The 18,476-nt window shown below is 31.3% G+C and overlaps 1 protein-coding gene across 6 annotated transcripts in view; it reads right to left on the reverse strand.

Annotated features, from left to right (window-relative positions):
• The window catches only part of EPHA7 (EPH receptor A7), a 178,349-nt gene that overhangs the window by 10,642 nt on the left and 149,231 nt on the right, over positions 1 to 18,476 (reverse strand). For 2 of the 6 annotated variants that reach the window (XM_054686144.2, XM_016956010.4), the window contains exons 8-14: positions 13,652 to 13,760; positions 12,916 to 12,971; positions 8,404 to 8,517; positions 7,140 to 7,325; positions 6,503 to 6,564; positions 4,868 to 5,077; positions 3,678 to 3,827 (exon numbers count right to left, since the gene is read on the reverse strand). In XM_054686144.2, the coding sequence (XP_054542119.1) occupies positions 3,678 to 3,827; positions 4,868 to 5,077; positions 6,503 to 6,564; positions 7,140 to 7,325; positions 8,404 to 8,517; positions 12,916 to 12,971; positions 13,652 to 13,760 (887 nt within the window). Of the gene's footprint in view, positions 1 to 3,677; positions 3,828 to 4,867; positions 5,078 to 6,502; positions 6,565 to 7,139; positions 7,326 to 8,403; positions 8,530 to 9,002; positions 9,829 to 12,915; positions 12,972 to 13,651; positions 13,761 to 18,476 lie in introns of those variants that run through there. The other 4 variants (XM_016956011.4, XM_003311386.5, XM_054686145.2 and 1 more) reach the window with 2 other exon arrangements.

Here is an 18,476-nt window from a genome sequence, read left to right on the forward strand (position 1 = left end):
ACCATTGTAATTAAGAGAAAAAGGAACACAGTAAGACCCCATTAACGAGCCTGTAATAACTCAAAATGGCATATGACATGATTGGCTTCTGTCCTCTGCTCAATACTCATTTTCTATTTCATTAACCTCACAATAACATGACCCACATTTTATGCAATTAAATATGTTGGACTTCACTTATGAGATTTTGGCAAAGTTTTACATAAAACAACATCATAATTTTGCTTCTATATTAACATGAAAAAATATAAAGTCATAAATCAGTGATGACTTTTAAAAGGAAAATGAGGTCTCACAATTTAGCTGAGAATACATTTACTTACGAGTATGTTATATTTTCCAAGCCCTTAAATGACTTTTCTTATATGGCTTTAAGGAATTATCTTTATGTCTCATATCTTTAAAAAAGCTTAAATTTTTTAACATCCTAATATCTACCTACTAGGAAAATTAACAATTTACTGGCCTAGTTTTATATAAGAAAAAAATACTTTCTTACGTTATTTTTTAAAAAATACTTTTTTCTTATGTTAACTATTAGGATACTTAATTTACTATATAGATTTTATTCTTTTTATGCTAGTAGTATTTTTTCTTATATTACAATACATTAAAATACTAATGTAAGAAAAATACTGCTAGAAGAAAAAAATAAAATCTATATAGTAAAAAACTTCAAAATTTCATAATTTGAGGGTAAAAATTTGATTTGGATGAATCAAGATATAAAATTCAATTAAAAGATGGCTGCTGTGAAAACCAAAAGGATATTTTCAATTTCCACAATATTTCTTATATTTGACTACATTTACATACATGAAGATTTTTCTTTGAAAAGTCATTAATGGAAAGAGCTAAATGTTTGCAGATTTTTTAGAATAATGAAAGTTGGAAATTTATTTGGAAAGCTCAACCTCTTGGTTTTAATTGCAAGTAACTGAATCCGACTGTTTCCATTGTAGTTAAAACTTAAGAAAATAATAGACACCTAAAAATACAAATGAGTGCCCATTCAAGGGTTAACTAATGGATAACCTATTTGAGTATGAATCTGGTCATGTATAGGTATATTAGTTTTCCCTAGGTTTTTCTTGTTCATTGCCTTGTCCAGAGTTACACAAACTGTTCGGATAGTCCAGAACTTTCTCACTCATTAGCTTCTACACCACCCTTTTGTGTCTCTTCAGGTTACAAAAACCTCACCTTATCCAGCATTCAGCCTGGAACTGTGTGGACTTGCTTAGAAATGTAACCATCACTGTACATCTTGTTTTCTTGTGTCTCGTAAAAAAATCTTTTAAAATCTGAGGCGTTTAAAATTTGAGGGCTTTCTAAAATCCCTGACAAATTCCTAGCAACTAAATTTTAATAATGTAGAGTTAATTGGTTCACTTGATAAACCCATCTAGGCTAATTAAAAGACAATGAATACATCTGAAAATCTGAGGAAGGCAACCTTCCCAGAAAAAAAAATAATATATTCACACATACACAGCAGTTTCCACATGTATCAGGGGTTCACAGGGGTTCATAGATCTAAGTCTCTCCATGAACTCCTACCACAGATTCCTAGAAAAAACCTTTTATCTAGAAAATTTTATCCCAGAATGGAAATCATTATCCTAAATTATCTAATTTTTCTCCATTTGCATATTGAAAATTAAACATATAATTGTTCAAATAGCACTCTACTGACATAATTATAAAATAATGAATATTATCTAATAAGAGGAATATGAATATCAATTTCACTGTACAAACTGACCTATCTAGGTAATCTCTCACTGCTAAACAAACCTGTGTCCAAATTTATTAATTATTTTAGATCTTCTAAATAAAAAAATTAAAGAATGTGCCAAATATTTTAGGTTAAAACTAAACTGCATAATAGACATAATTATATCATTTGACTAATAAAATATTAATCCTTGGTATAGTAAGGCTATATTCATAATGTTCATTTTTAAGAAAAACTAAAAACAATACTTAACACATTTTAAAATTTAAAATTGGAGATATTAATTTTTTTCTTCTTAACCATTTCCATTATTTGTTTTTGGAAGTTAAGTGAACTCTGAATTTGTCAGTCCTGTCAGTCCCTTTATGTTTGAATCCAATACAGAAGGAAGGTGTCAAAAGAAATGAAACTCCACGGAGTGTCTAGGGAATGTAAATATTTCTCTTTCTCTGCCCTAAGGATTTGTTTGTCCAAATTTTGACAGTCCATGAAATCTTTGACACTGAGACCTGTCAAATATTAACAACTTTGCCTCTGCCAAACAGACTCATCATTTAGACTTTTATCTTTGAAAAACAAAAACAAAACAAAAAGCAAATGAAAAAGTTTTATGTCATCATCCAATTCAAAATATCAATAGATATAACTGATTTATAACCTTCCTCTTTTCAGACTGTGGACTTCTCAGTTAATGAAAAAATTTGTAGGGAAAGTATCAAAAATAACTTTGTCAACAACATATAAAACAGTCTAAATGTTAGTTGTCTAAAAATAACTACTGTAAGTTTAAAGACCCAATGTAGATTTTCCTTAAGCACTACTTATTTTTTTGACTCCACACTCCAAGAATTTGCATTAGTATCATTTCCAGACTCCTCTGAAAACTCCTTCATCAATTTGTCCAAACCTACATCTTCATTTCTAATTACCACAAGTGTACTGCATCTCTGTTATAGAAAAGTGAGTCCATTTGATCGGTCTTCATACACCTCTAAACCTTAACTTCTCAACTTTCCAGTGTGCTTCCTTAGAGAATTGGCTCATCAGCTCTGAACCAAGGTATCCACCAGATTTTCAGTACAATCCTGGATATCTTCCTAGATTTCATACTGGCTCTACATTTATCTAATTTTCACTCATATTTCAATAGGTTGAACTATAAGTGCTCTTGGCCTACAAAATGGCCATTTTAACAAACTCAACCTAATAAAAGCAACTTTTTTTTTGCACTTTTGCTGTATTGTTTTATAAGTGGTCTCTTTGTGAGATGTATACGCTCACATGGACTACCATCAGTTTCTTTTCTCAACGGAAAACAGTATGTTTTATGTTTTAGCATGTCCTCATGGCAACAGGGTATGTACATTTAATAAATATACTTTTGAAAGGAATTTCCAAAGATATTCTTATTGTGATTACATTCTAAAATATCACTATGAAACATTTACTAATATTGATCATAAAATCTAGATTGTCCCATGAAACTAAAACTTAGTTAAACCAATCAACAGTAGATGATTTAAAGAATTTTCATTGAACACTAAAAGAAAAAGATAAGCTTCAAAGACAAAACAAAGCACAACCAAACTTCCTTCCCTCCTCTTCACAAATGATTCTTTTACTCATGTGATGCTCCCACTCCAGCTGTGCAAGTGTGGAAACATTATCTTTATTAAGGAGGAAATATCATTAGTAAGCTTCTATTTTGTGTCCATAGAATTTATATTATAAAAAGAGAAAGTGATTATTCAAAATGAAAGCCAAAATAATAAAATTAGTAGAACCACTAATTTATGGTAATTAGTGTGGTAGTAATTGTGGAAAACTGTACTTTTATAATTATTTAAAAGTGTTCTTAATGAGCCTTTACCTACATGTTCCAGTAATACTGGCTATTAATGTATTCAATCCTTTTTGTTTAAATGAATGTAACACCTACATCTTGATTTGACATGTCCCAATAAGGTCTTTCTCCGTAAGACATAACTTCCCACATGACTATTCCATAGCTCCATACATCACTGGCTGATGTGAATTTCCGGTACTGGATGGCTTCGGGTGCCGTCCACCTTACTGGAATTTTTCCACCCTGTTATAAAAAGAAATGAACATTTTAAATATGTATAATAACTGATATATTATTTATGGAAATACCATAAATACATATGTGCATTTTTGGTTGGTAGTTCAGCAGCATCAGGTCTACCCATCTTGAATCTCTATGCGTATTTAAGGTTATTTATCTGATTTTTAGAATACCATTACAAGTTTCATCATTTCAAGTTTACAAGGCAACTCAACTGATTGAGATTTGTGTGGTGTTAGGGCAAGAGTATATTGAACAAACAATGACAGGCCGGGCGCTGTGGCTCACATCTGTAATCCCAGCATTTTGGGAGGCCGAGGTGGGTGGATCACCTGAGGCCAGGAGTTCAAGATCAGCCTGGCAAACGTGGTGAAAACCCGTCTCTACTAAAAATACAAAAAAATTATCCATGCGTGGTGGTGGGCGCCTGTTATCCTAGCTACTTGGAAGGCTGAGGCAGGAGCATTGCTTGAACCCGGGAGGCAGAAGCTGCAGTGAGCCAAGATTGTGCCATTGCACTCCAGCCTGGACAACAAGAACAAAACTCCATCTCAACAACAACAACAACAACAACAACAACAACAACAACAACAGCCACAACAAAGACAAACTAGGCAAAGTTACTATGAAAATGAAACAAAATATGGATAATTTAAATAAATTCTCACATATTTTCTTTTTTTCTAATCTTACAAAAGTTATAAGGATTAGCATAGTTAATATTCTTTTAAATCTTTATTTAAAATGTGATTACAGCTTTCTACAAATATGAGTGCTAGTAGCTAGATGTTTTTGTATGTAACTATATTCTATGACTCTCCCAATATAGGGCAGTCATGTTATCAACACTTTCCTTCTTAGTCTATATATGTATTGTACAAACAATGATTCTTCCAGAAAAACAAAAAACAAAAAAAGCAACCTCAAAATGCTTAGCTCAATTTGCTTCATTTCTCCTGTTTAGTTTTACATTATTAGGTCCTGCTTTCATGGTAGAAAAATCTTAAGAATATGAAGAAGTGCAGTAAATGACTTTTTCTTACAGTAGTTGTATAGACAGCTTCTGGATCATCCTCTATAACTCGGGACAGGCCAAAATCTGACACTTTACAAACGAGATTGCTGTTGACAAGAATATTGCGAGCTGCAAGGTCCCTGTGAACATATCCCATATCAGCCAAATATCTCATTCCAGCAGCAATTCCTCTCAGCATTCCTACTAACTGAATGACTGTAAATTGCCCATCATGTTTCTGCAGGAAGACAAAAATAAAAGCCCAGTTAACTGCATACTTTAAAAGGGACAAAAATCACCATGAAAAATATCTGCGTGCTAGTAATTTGCTATTGTATAATGGGAATTGTTAATTTTTTATATAATATAGATACCTGTGGAAAAAAAATAACATGCTCATTTAGCTGACAGCCAAATAAGATAATTTTGGTAATCATTTAGTTATGTATACTAATTTGATATTTTAAAATGAACTAATAACAGTTTGAGATTGCACAAGTCCAAAAGTATATGCTAATTTTTAAGTTTGGAAATAGAGTATCTAAAAAATTACCCCCAATAGCTAAGTGTTTTCCCCACATGCCAAAAAGTCTAAATAATATAAAAGTATATAAAGAAATTAATATACACATAATAAGGTTTATTTTCCTCTAAATGCTAAAAAAAAGCAAGGGGGGAAATATTTGAGTCAAAATGAAGAGAAACTAAAATGTAGAAAGTAATTGTAGTGGCCACTTTGTTTCCATTTCATTTTTTCTCAGTTTTGCTACTGATAGGAGCATTACTTGTAACAAGGAGTCTCTAGGACAGATGTACTAGCAAATGGGATTGAGAACTGTTTGCAACCAGACTGGCCACTTCCAACCCATTTTAACCAAAAAATTACTCCAGCTGAATATAAACATGCTGGATGAAGTATGCTAGTCTGAGTTGATTAATTTTCTAGTTGATACTTTTATCATGATGATGCAGCAATAAAAGTTTCTCTAAATCCTATGACTGTTTATACGCCTGAGTTAAATATGATTCTAGATCATATTAAATAACTTTGCATGTTCTCTTTTTCTTTAGATTATTTTTTCTTTGCCATTTGGAAAAATGTTCACATGTTAATATTCTTAGTTAAAAAGCCTCTGAGAGTAAAAATATCTATGTTTATATATTCTGGATTTATATGTCATTTACAAATAAACCACATACCATTAATTTGAAAAATAATGTTAATAATCATATATTTTATGCTTGGTGTTCACCTAACAATAGAATAAAAATGGTTCTACAGAGCAGAGTTGTGATCATAGTGTCAACACAGAATGGTTATCTCACCTTTTAGTCTTTTCCATATTATCTCTATATTTCATTTAAAATTGTATATACTGTTTTATAACATGAATTCAAATTACAGGGCTTCGGGCATCCTCCATACCTCAGGTAATAATATTAATGGAAATAACTTCTTGACCACATTGTATCACTTCAATGCTCAAAATATTCTAGTTTAATCTAGTCTTGAACTCTGATTATTAATCTGATTTTCAAAGACAATCTTCTAACCTCTTACTATTTTACAAGGCTCTGATTTTACATCGCAAAAAAAGTTCATAAAATTATATTGGTAGCAAGCATAGTATATTTAGAATAAGTGGATCACTTTGGTACTTACCCTGAGAAATGCATCTAGGGCTCCATTTTCCATGAACTCTATTACTATCATGACTGGTTTCCCTAAAATTAAAAAAAAAAAGTTTCAGAAGTCGTAACCTGAGCTGCAGGGTTATCTCCTTTCTCATCCCCCAATAAAACACATGGTGCTCTTTTGAAAGAGTGAGTGTGAGAAGTATGAGCATTTCTTTTATTGTTGCTGCTAAGCTCAAAAAGTCATTATATGTCTGCTTGGAAGATGGTCATGATTCATAAAATTAAACCATATAAATAAAAGTCACTGTGTTCTTCTGACTCCTGCTTAGTGAGTAAAACTCAGAGAAAATTACACTTTATGTAAAATGTAAAGACTATATTGCATAATTATTATGTCTCTTGAAGAGAAATAAAAATATTTATCAGTCATTCCATCTATCAGAGTTATTCTTCAACTCTAATCTTGCATTCATTTTTTTCCTGCTTTCTTTTCCCTTGAGGTGATAACATAAAGCAAGAATTTTTTGATTAGTTACATACCAAGAAAACACATTCATTTAGACTGTGCAACATATTTCATAATTTGTTTTATTATGTACATAATAATACTAATTTCTGACACTCAGTCTTTTTGATAAAATAAAGATATAACCAATATCTACCTCTTGTAACAACCCCTTCCAAATGGACAACATTTGGGTGGTCAAACTGCCCCATGATGCTTGCTTCACACAAAAAGTCTCTCCTTTGTTTCTCTGTGTAACCAACTTTCAGGGTTTTTATGGCTACTGCAACATCTCTTTTCCCTGGAAGTTTCAAACGGCCACTGCAGACTTCACCAAATTCTCCTGAAGTAACAGAACAAGCAGGCATATTTTAGTTTCTAAATATTGTAATTTTCTTTTAAGAGTAAATGCGTTGAATTATTTTTCTTTAACTTTTAGTAAATTATTTGAAAGCATTTTAAAATATTTTCAAAAATACTTGGTAAAGCCCTGTAAGTTACATTGAATACATTCCCATATATAGGGGAGTCTATTTCCTAGACACAAAAAAGTTGTTTTTGAAAATAATGGCATAAATGAAATCAAAACTTGAAGATAGAGTTCAGAGCTCTTTCATAGAAGTTACGCTTTCCTAAACTGTCTGTTAAACGGCTACTATTTTTCAATTGAATTAACCAACACTCAGGGTCAACATTTAGATGTGAATTATGCTACTATATATTATATATTTAAAAATTTTTTTATATATATTATATTAGTATATTACCTAGACTACCTACTAAAGCATGAGGACACATCAGCAAATTCTAAACATTGCTATTCCTTTTAATTTTGAGAAGAAAATATTTATTAAATATTTAAAATCTGGAATTTATATGCACTATATCTACTGGATTTAAAGGAATTAGAATCAGAAATGTATAATTAGTATAAAAATACATACATATAGAAAATATTCCCTTTAAATAATTCATACACATTAATTTTCCACATGAATTTAAAGTACAATGGCTAATACCTACAAATACAAGAAAAAAGATAAAAATGAAAGTTTTGTAAGAAGACAGTAAATCAAGTAAAAGGAAATGTCCAGCAAAATTCTGGAAATTTCTGACCTTTTAAAAATACAAATTCATTTCTTAAATGACAGGCCAGAGCTATTATAAAGTAGCTTGTAGTAGAACAATATCTTAAAAATCCAACAGAAAACCAAAAATATATGGATTCTTTGTGCCACATGCTAGTTTTTCACATTTTTTTGTAAGATTTCATAAACAAGTACAGCCTCACTGCTTCCAACAGTTCAGGTAAATGCAAAAGTTCTATACTTGAGGGATAATTATTTGCCTGTCATTATGATGTATGACTTTCGATCTTGGCTAAATGGAACGGCTGAACGAGGAAGCTACAATAGCCTTACCTGCACCAATCACACGCTCAATTTTAATACAGGAGGCATCTAGCTCCTTGGCGAATTGATGGACAGCTCTATTTGGGTCCTCATAGGTTTCAGGGTCAATGTAGGTTTTGGTGCCTGGAAATTTAACTGTAATGATGTAAGAAAGCATGACTGTGATGAAGCAAAGCACTTATTGTGCAGTCAGCCCAGGAATTTCATTATGCAGAGTGCTCCTTGGAACAGTGAACTTGCTTCCACATCACCTGATTCACAGCAGTTTTAACAGACTACTTCAGTCTGCTGGCGTATAGGTATTATCTGCAAGCTTCTATAGGTAACATAGGATCCAGCTCATAGGTTACTAACTGAATTGCTTTTCCAGTAAATCAACAAAAGACATTCACCAAAATTTCTGACATGCCTATCAGACTGGAGGTTTAATTAAATTCACTGCTATCATGGCATAGTTCAAGCCATATTAAGGTTTGTAATGGACTTGGAAACACATTTGTAAATCTACCAGTCAGTCAATCAATCAAATTAATACACTGGGAAAAGAAGACATTTCATTTACAGGTAGCCTACTACACTGACAGCAATATTAAAAACATTTAGACATCTTACTTATTCTTTTGATTTATTTTTTTAAAGACCAACCACCGTTGATATATACATAAAATTAATACAAGATGTGAGGGACTTCTATCACAGAATCAAAGAGATATCTTCTAAAGACAGTTTCATCTTCACCTTCAAGGGCAATAGAGGCCAGATATACAAAGTGCAGAGTAAAGTTAGAAAATTTACAATATTCCTGGGATCTGTTAACCAAGTATGACAGCGATTTGAAAGAGGAATGGTTTATATGAACTTTCAATTATAAGGCTCTGGAAGATCTTAACTGCTGAGGAGGTAGCCAATATGCCTCACAAAAGGTAGTCAAAATGCAAACAACATAGAATAATCTTAAAAGTTAAAATCTTCTTAAAATGCACCCAGAAGCATGCAGGTAACAGATAATACTATGTCAACTTTAAATAAAATTCAATTACAATAATGTATTCCAAATCTATTTGGTAAAAGACAAAGATAAGATAGATAGGCATATATTTGGTTATATTAATGCAATAAAAATTACACTATATCCTCAAAAAACTTTATTGTTTTAACAAAGCCACTGAACAATCTTTTCATCAAATCTTACTATTTGGAGAACAATATATTTCTTTATATATTACACTGCAGCCTAACTGTGCTTATGTCATCACATTAAAATTATATTTTAAAAGTAAACACATAACAAAAAGAAGCAAAATGTATAAAGGAAAATGGGATTTAAAAATCTTGATTTATTCTGCTGTAGTTGATTGTTTATCCAAAATTGATTGTCTTAAACAATTATTGTTGCAGTTTATAAAACTGACAGATGCTCATTTGTTACTAAAGCTGAAGATGAAAAAAAAAACACGAGAAGAAAAGAGAGAGGGGATAGAAGGAGAAAAGAGAGAAGAAGGAGTATAGGGAAAAGGGGAAGAGAAAAAGAGAGAAGGGAAGAAAACAATAGGTTAACCTCCTAGATTGGCAGGCAGATGGAGAATGAGCCATCTTCTCCCTTTTTATTCTCTCTTCCTTTCATTTTTTTAAAATTTTGTTTTGATAAGGGAGCTAGATTGGAGGTAACCTTCTGCATCTCAAACGGTCTCTGATGGTTCTTTATTCAAGCTGTCATAAAACATTTTGACAGACCAGAGCTTTTTTGGCATAAAAACATGAAATACTTCCCAGCTTGGATTTGAAGACATTGTTAGAAGAAATGGTAGGAGGAAACAAAATGTAAATTGGAATTGCTTCACTAAATTCCTCCATTGTTTATATCTTTAAATGTAGCACTCGGGGCCATGGAAAGTTGAGGGTGCCTGATACAAATGACTGGACATTCTATTAAATTCAGTGCTCTAAAAGCTAGTTAAATGGTTGCTTTCAAGTTTCTGTAAAAATTCAATCTGGTGTTCTAGCACCTGGGAAAATTGTCCATGTACTAAATAGAGGAATAAAAAGACAGCAACTTGTAAACAGCTGGTTACCACGGTATTATACTGTCTATATTAAGTAATCATAAAATCAAATAAAATACCTGGTTTTAATCAAATGACAAGAAAACATATCCGTGGAAAAAGGGTAACTCAAAATATTAAGAATTTACCAGGATGGGATATGTTAAGTGCACTTTTTTCATTATTCATTTAAAAATGAATGTTTTAAAATAAGGAAAATATTGACATTATTTCTGAATATTCTGGTTTATCCCAACTTGAGTATGAACTTTTGTATTTTAAAATATTATTTTGATTTCTCATGAAAGTTCAACATCTTAAAACCACCATTGCTAGTTTTCTCTAATGATGAAAACTTTATATACAGCAAGTTTATCTTGTCTATATTAGCAAGTAAGGCATGCAACTATATATTTTCTAATTACAAACTGGATGTGAAATGTGAAAAAAGTGAATGGCATAAAAATATTAAAACTGACTGATGACAATTAAGCATAAGGCTATACAACAAATTTTGGATAAGCCATGTTTCAACTGACCTTCTGCATTAACCTGCAAGTTAAAAGTAAATAAACTGGTGTATGTGATCATTTGGGGATATTTCAAATATGCTCAATAAATAAAAGAAAAGTGACATACTGATTATGGTAATATTAAATAATTGTGCCATTAAATTATTCACATATGGGCAGGACCAGGGATTTCAGGAACTACAGTCTTATATTACTCTTCTATATACATTCTACACTAGAAATAAAATTTAGGCATTCAAGTTTTGATCTGCTCCTTCCTGTCTGGGGAAGTGTTAAAAATATTCTCACATGTCATTAAATAGAAACAAAAAAAGGTAACCTCCACTTTTTTCTCTATTTCCTCTAGCTATAAACTACCTATGGTTCTCTCTTCACTGAGGCTTGTCACAGGAAAATTAATGCCAGATTAGCAAAAGGAAGTTCTGACATTGGGGGCATATCAAATAATCCCAAGTGGGGTATAGAAACACACATATTCAGTCATATTCAGGGGTATATTTAAGTTTTTTGAGGCTTACCCCATATACAGTTTGGGATACTTTTTTTAGGGGAAAGAATACACGATTATATACATAAATTTGCTACAGCACTCCCAGGGCCTAAAAAAGGCCTGTGAAAGTAAGAGGCCTTGAATATTAAACTTTATAATAAAGCCACTTCTGGGCATACATTTAACTTCAATTTGTAGTAAACTGTACTACCCCACATGCCCTTCCTACCATCAGAGGTTGAGATTCAAGAGAATTTCTTATTCAATTTGGATTTGTGTTATGTAAAACCACTTCTATTTTGAAAATTAAAGGTAACTGTTGGTTCAAAAATACAAACACATTGAGAAAATTTAGGAATGATAAGAGCATTTACAATTTGTGTATTTAAACCACACATTGTCATTTGAGTTTTATTTTAAAAAAAGTATCACAAAGAAAATCTAAAATGTATTAGAAATTCTTGATGGAGGCTTTGATATTGTCATAAGATAAAGTCTTATGACTTTAGGATAGGTATAGGACAGTATCTTCACAGATATTGACATAAGAATCTAATAATTAACACAACAAAAGATACAATTCTTACATGTTATGTCATGGGAAATTTATCTACACATGAGAACATTTGCCAAAGATTATGGGTACTACAAAATAATCATAAAATTGGTTTTTAATATTCTTAAGGATTAAAAATGGGGAAAACAGGTTAGGGTAAGAACATCATCAACTATCATAACTGAAGTAATTTGGTTGTTAGGTTTTGATTTTGCATACATAAAGTAATAACAGTTACTCTCAGTGCTCTCATTTTCACATGCCATCTTGTTTCATTGCAACAAGAATAAGATTAATGCAGATAGGCATCTATTTTATTTGGGTCCCTAAGCTTTCTTCTAAATATGATTTCTAAAATGAACTTTTAAGAATAAGCTAACTCAAATCCATAGGAAAACATCAGAAGTATGAATCTTATTATTATACTATTTATGTCCTATGAAATATCTATCAATGATAGGTAATTTATAGTAGCTGAAGAGAAAGAGGCTCCTTAATTTAGCCTTTTGTGGTAGCATCACTCATTGGATTAAAAAAGGGCCTATCTTTGTAACCTGACATGACATTCCTTAGCTAGAGAAGGGGCACATGCAACCTTTAATGTATTATTATTAGGATGGTAAGAAACACTTGGGCAAAGTTTGCAAAACGAAACATTGTGATGTAAAAGCAGCTGAATATCCTGCAATTATATGACATTTCTGAACATATTTTATTTTTTCAAATTCACATCACATGATTTTAATTCTAAACATCTGATTCAAATGCTTTAAAGCAACATTTTGAGCTCATGGTATAATTTCAAGCATGATGCATGAGGACTTTGTTAATGCCAATGCTAATAACCGGATTTTTCTGTTAATAGGGGTACATCATAATAAAGAAAAGCCAAACACTTACAATGAAAGTAAAGCTCTTCATCGCCTTCTTGGTCAGCTTTGCTGTAACCACAGTGCCTGGAAGAAAGCAAATTTGTGACAATCTCAGTCATTTTACTTTATATATTTAATATTCAGTACAATGTACCTTAGTTACTCAACAACTTACTAGAGCTAAATTTACTGTTCATAGTTATGAATCCATTTAGTAATAATATAGCAATTCACATGATTAAAATTGCACAGAAAACAAACTTTTTGTGTGAGAAAATGTAAAAGGAACATGTTAAAAAATACATTTAGATTGAATACACAAAATTCAGTATGATTTGAATCCACAAGGTTCAATTTACAAAAATATTCATGAGTCACAAATATTCACAAGTGAATGTTTACTTATATTTCTTTCTGGAAAAGAAAAACTTTTTAAATGGTGTCCAAAAACATTTAATAGCTAAAAGAGTAAATATTTCCCCAGGTATATTCTATATTTATTATGAAAACTTAACTCTGAAAATAAGCAAAAATATTCACCCAATAAAAACTGCAATACTCATTCTCTTTAAATGAAAGGCAGTGATGAAACTCATATTCCATTTTGATCTTGAAGGAATGACACATTATTGACCTTTAATGTTTTATATCAAAGAATGTTTGCATTTACTATTTAAAATTCTATTACAGTAAGTAACAGGCTGACATAATTCTTAAAAAACAATACATTTTATGTTACAGATTAGAACAACTTCGTGTTCTACCTTCTCCCAATGATGAAGCCAAAGACCATGAACACCAAAATGATGGTCCCAGCCACAGCAACCACAGCAATGATAATAACAGGATTCTGTTCACTGGAGACAGCTGTAGCTGTAAACAGAGGAAATAGGCTCAGAAATACTTGACACCATGCAAGAACTTGAAAGGTTAAATAAAATTAGAGTTATCTTTTCTATTTAATTCTTTCTAATTTTAAATAACCGCATTATATTGTAACAAAGTAAATTTAAATAAATGTTTATTTCTGCCTTTTAAAGAACTGGTAAGGACAATACTTTCACATATTTTCCATTTATCAGCTACAAAAGAATGTATAAATGCCTTATTGAATGATTATATTCCTGCTTAGTTGTTGAAAGCTTAGTTATAAATCAAGAGATAGACACATCTGATCTGCAAGTGCTATTAAATCCCTATTGTTCCTCAGCAAGGTATTTGATTTTGATCCCTTTGTGTCTTGTTTTTTGGTATGTGAAATCAGAACCAAAATACATACCTCATGTATTTTTGAAGTACCTTAACACACATTAAATGCTTTATCTCTCATATCATCAATTAAAATGGAAAGCATCATGTAATCATAAACATCATGAATTGATAGTCCACTATAATTCAGGAAAAAGATGAGCCACATTATCTGTGTTAATTTTCATGAAGTATGAGTAAACACATTTCATTTTTAAGATTACAAAGTAGCTAGCCTATTTTAGAAAAAGCAAACTTTCTACAAGTGCTTTAAAAAAACACTATCATTACCTAACTGCAAACCCTTCCTATACAATACTAAATAATTCTTCTATGCTCATTAAGGCAAACCTGGCTGAACCTTTCTGACAGTCTCTTTGGGAAGAAGTACATGTTTGCATGTCTTTTAAAACACCTTCTGATATAGAATTTTTGCAATTATCACTTCCATTTTTCCAAACTAGTGAAGTTTTATTTATATGATGATTCACAATTGTCATATTTTCCCAGAGTTTCATATTTTCATTAGCAATACAGACTTTATAAAATCATCAAAGACATATGAAACAATGAAAATGAATATTCCAATAAATGATCCAGTTGCAAATATCATAAAATACATAAGGTCAAACTAATATAATTTGCTATCTCTGAAACAATCAAGAGCTGCAATCTTTAATTTAAGGCAGGATGGAAAATACCATTCCTTCTTGTTGATGGCAAGGGACTAGATCTCTAGAGAAGTAATTCATATGAAGGCAAAACATATCTTGCCACAATAGGAAGTATAAAGTTTTTTTCAGATTGGCCTTTCTCTAGTTTGTCTGTCTCCTTTTGATAACTTATCTCTTAATTTTGTATACCTATGCTAACAAGAGATAGCTCCTGTGTTGAAAAACAGGAAAAATCGCTCTGGTCTAATAGATACTTTCTGAACAAAGAAGATTACACACATTCTCTAATTTATCACCTGCTGAATTGCTCCCTGAGGGAACTTAAAAAGGTTAAAAAAACAGAAGAAGAAAACAACTTTCAAATACTAATTTCTGAATTACAGCCTATTATCACACAACAGAGAAAAGATGACTTCAAGTCTTTTAAAAATTTGCTTATTTTTTGTTTTTAGTCTGTTTTTTTAATGTACATTTTAAGAAAGAAAAAGAATGGAGTAGTTCCAGTCATGAGGAAGAAAAAATTATGTACATATGTTATGAAATTCTTTCCATTCAATCAATGTGTCCCATGGGCCTAATTCTCTGCTTGTCTTAGGCTCAGTTTTTCCCTTAGCTTCAGAAAGAGAACTCTAACGAGAAAAATGAACTCAGGTGAATGATGAATCAGAATTTGTGCATATTTATTTATACATTTTTGTATATTGTCAGGGTCATACTTTAATCTTTCCATAGTTGACATTATGGTTAATATTTTCATCTATTTCATGGGCAATACATATTAAAAATAATTTGCTAAGGCTATAAACAGAATATCATGGTTTAAAAACTCGAAAAAGTAGATAGGATACTGCACAGAAGGGGATTTTAGGATGTATGTGCAATGGAAGAGACTGTCAAATTTCTCTTTACAAACAGTGCTCAAGTGACTTCTTTTAGGCTGCATCTTACCTTCTGACCTGCTTTCTGGCACAGCAAGTCACTGCTCCCTGACATGGTGATATCACTGGACCACGCATTCCACCACTGCTTAATTGTGTGGCCAGAATCTGTGTACCTGTCCCTGTCTTTTACTGAACTTTTAATAAAGATCATGAACTGTGTGTCTCTGTGCCTCCTTAATTCTTAGCATAGTACCTTATGCTGACTCACTGGTTCACAAAGAGTAGTCTGGAAAACTCTGAGAGTCCTCAAGAACTTTTCATAGAGTCTGCAAGTTCAAAATCATTTTCATGTAATATGAAGATGTTATTTGACTTTTTTACTCTCACTTGCTTACGAATGCAGTTAAGATTTTCAGAAGGTATATGACATGATAATACCATGACTCTGATGGCTAATAAAATGTGTCTGTGTGTTCTTGTGTTTTTAAAGTTTCCATTTTAATTTCTAATTTGGTGAATATTAATTGATATAACCAATATAAAACATTTTTTGATATCCTCAACATTTTTTAATAGTAAAAGGGCTCCTGGGATGGAAAATTTTGAGAAAGGCTGTGTTTAATAACAGCTGACACTTAAGACTTTCCATGATAGGGGCTCTCCTTGACATTTTGTATATTTAACTTAAACCTCAGAATGTTTTGTGAATTGAGTACTACTATACTAGAAATTAGGGTACAGAGACCCAGCTCATCCAAACTCCTATAACCGGACATGGCAGAGCAGAGAGATTTGAAACCAGGCAGCTCTCTACTGGTACTGATTGATATTAATAATTCACTCTATGTTGATCAGTGTGAAGTATTCATTTATTGCTAATTTACTGAGTGCCTTCTGTGCCTGAAACCATAGTAGGCACTGGCAAGACAACAGTAAGAAAAAGACATATGGATTCTTCTTTCATCAACTTGACATTCCAGTAGGAGAGAATATATTGATAGTAAAAATCACTAAATTCTAATGCAAAAATCCATTCTTAACATACATTTCATGTGATCTTTCAGGTTCCACTACTTTAATCTCTGAGTCTTGGTTACTTCTTTTTTAAATAATAAAAATGATATCTATGAATCTCAGCACTCATTAAATGATAGTTTGGTTTAATATTCTCAATTTACAAAGTCAGGAAAAGGCATAAATTCATCTTGAAACTTTTGAAATCTAAAAGTGTTTTTAAATAACAAGGAATGGTTGGGTAAATGTGAGATAACTGACATTTTAAGTTTAAACTATTTATTAAAAGATAAAAAACATAATTTGAAGTATCTTATTATATCTGAATTTACAGGGTGATATTATGATATAGATCTGAGTTGAAAATTACTAGAGCACATTTTAACACTAGCCACTGAAATGTTTAAATGTTGAAATCTTAACTTAAAATGCTTTAATGTTTTGGGGGACACTAAACTTTGATATGCTGATTCTTGATCTTATATAATCTATTTAAAAAGAATAATCATGAATAATGGTATTAAGTTTACCACATCAAATTATGTAGTAAATTTTTTAACTGATGCCTTTATGTTTACAACTCTATGTGAATGATTTATATGTCAAAATGATTTCAGCATATGTTTTTATTATTTGTGGCTATGAGAGTTACAGATTTATTTTAAAATGTAACAAAATATGTGGAAGAATAATACTGCTAGCAAACTTAACAAACATTAGTTAATGCAAAGGATATTTATCAATTTACTCCACCTTTTGAAGATCTATACAATTCTTCCTTTAAAGCCAAAATAATTCTTTAATCAAAATATTAATTTAATTTGTTTAAATATTTTTAACTGAGAAAAGTTATATAACATTTTCCAACTTAATTTTGATTAGAATTTTGGAGGAAGGCTGGATTGGCAAGGAGAAGAGATAACACCTGGGTAAACCATGTGCCTAAGCAGTAACATCAGGAGGAATCAAAACTCCAAAATATAGAAACACGTACTGAGACATCAGCTCTGTTGAGGAGCAACAGCAGTAGTATTCAGGGTGTTCTGAACTTGGAATCTGACAGCAAATGGGGACATCCATCCCAAGATATATCTGCTTACTTCTTATACACTATATATATATATGCATTTTTACTATAATCTTGTTGCATTGTAAAACATAAAATGATAAAGGGGCTTCAAAGATACTGGTTATATTCTATTTTTAAGATGAGTGGTTATAGGGATATTCATTTAATTATCTCCCTTATATTTCATATCTATTTTAAATAGATTCCTTAGTATGCATGAAATATTCCATAACAAAAATGAAAAATGTCAAAAATAAAAATAAAAACAAGTTCTAAGACCTTCCTGAACTCTAATTTTTGAAATCATTGCTAAAGGGCAAGTCACTTAAATTAATACAGGTTCTTAGATACCATCTTTCTCTTGTCCACCTCACTACACATTCTGGCTTCATTTGTGGGTTTCTGTGAAGTAGCTGCTTTGATGGACACACTTAGAATAAGATTGTTTTGAGGTCGACAAAAACATCTTGTGTCAATACACAAATTGAATCAGTCCTGCTTCTGTTTCTAATTTCACCTTTTTCAAAAAATAAATACAGTATGCACTAAAGAAACTAATTTAAATCACAAGGTTCTAAAATTGCTAAACAAAACAGCAAATGTTAAATTATTATGAACTTTTACAAAGTACATTTATATGTACATATATATTTATTTGTATATGTAAAAATTATGATGATACAAATGATCACCTCAATATTGA

This window comes from Pan troglodytes, chromosome 5 (assembly GCF_028858775.2).
Source record: "Pan troglodytes isolate AG18354 chromosome 5, NHGRI_mPanTro3-v2.0_pri, whole genome shotgun sequence".
NCBI lineage: Eukaryota > Metazoa > Chordata > Mammalia > Primates > Hominidae > Pan > Pan troglodytes.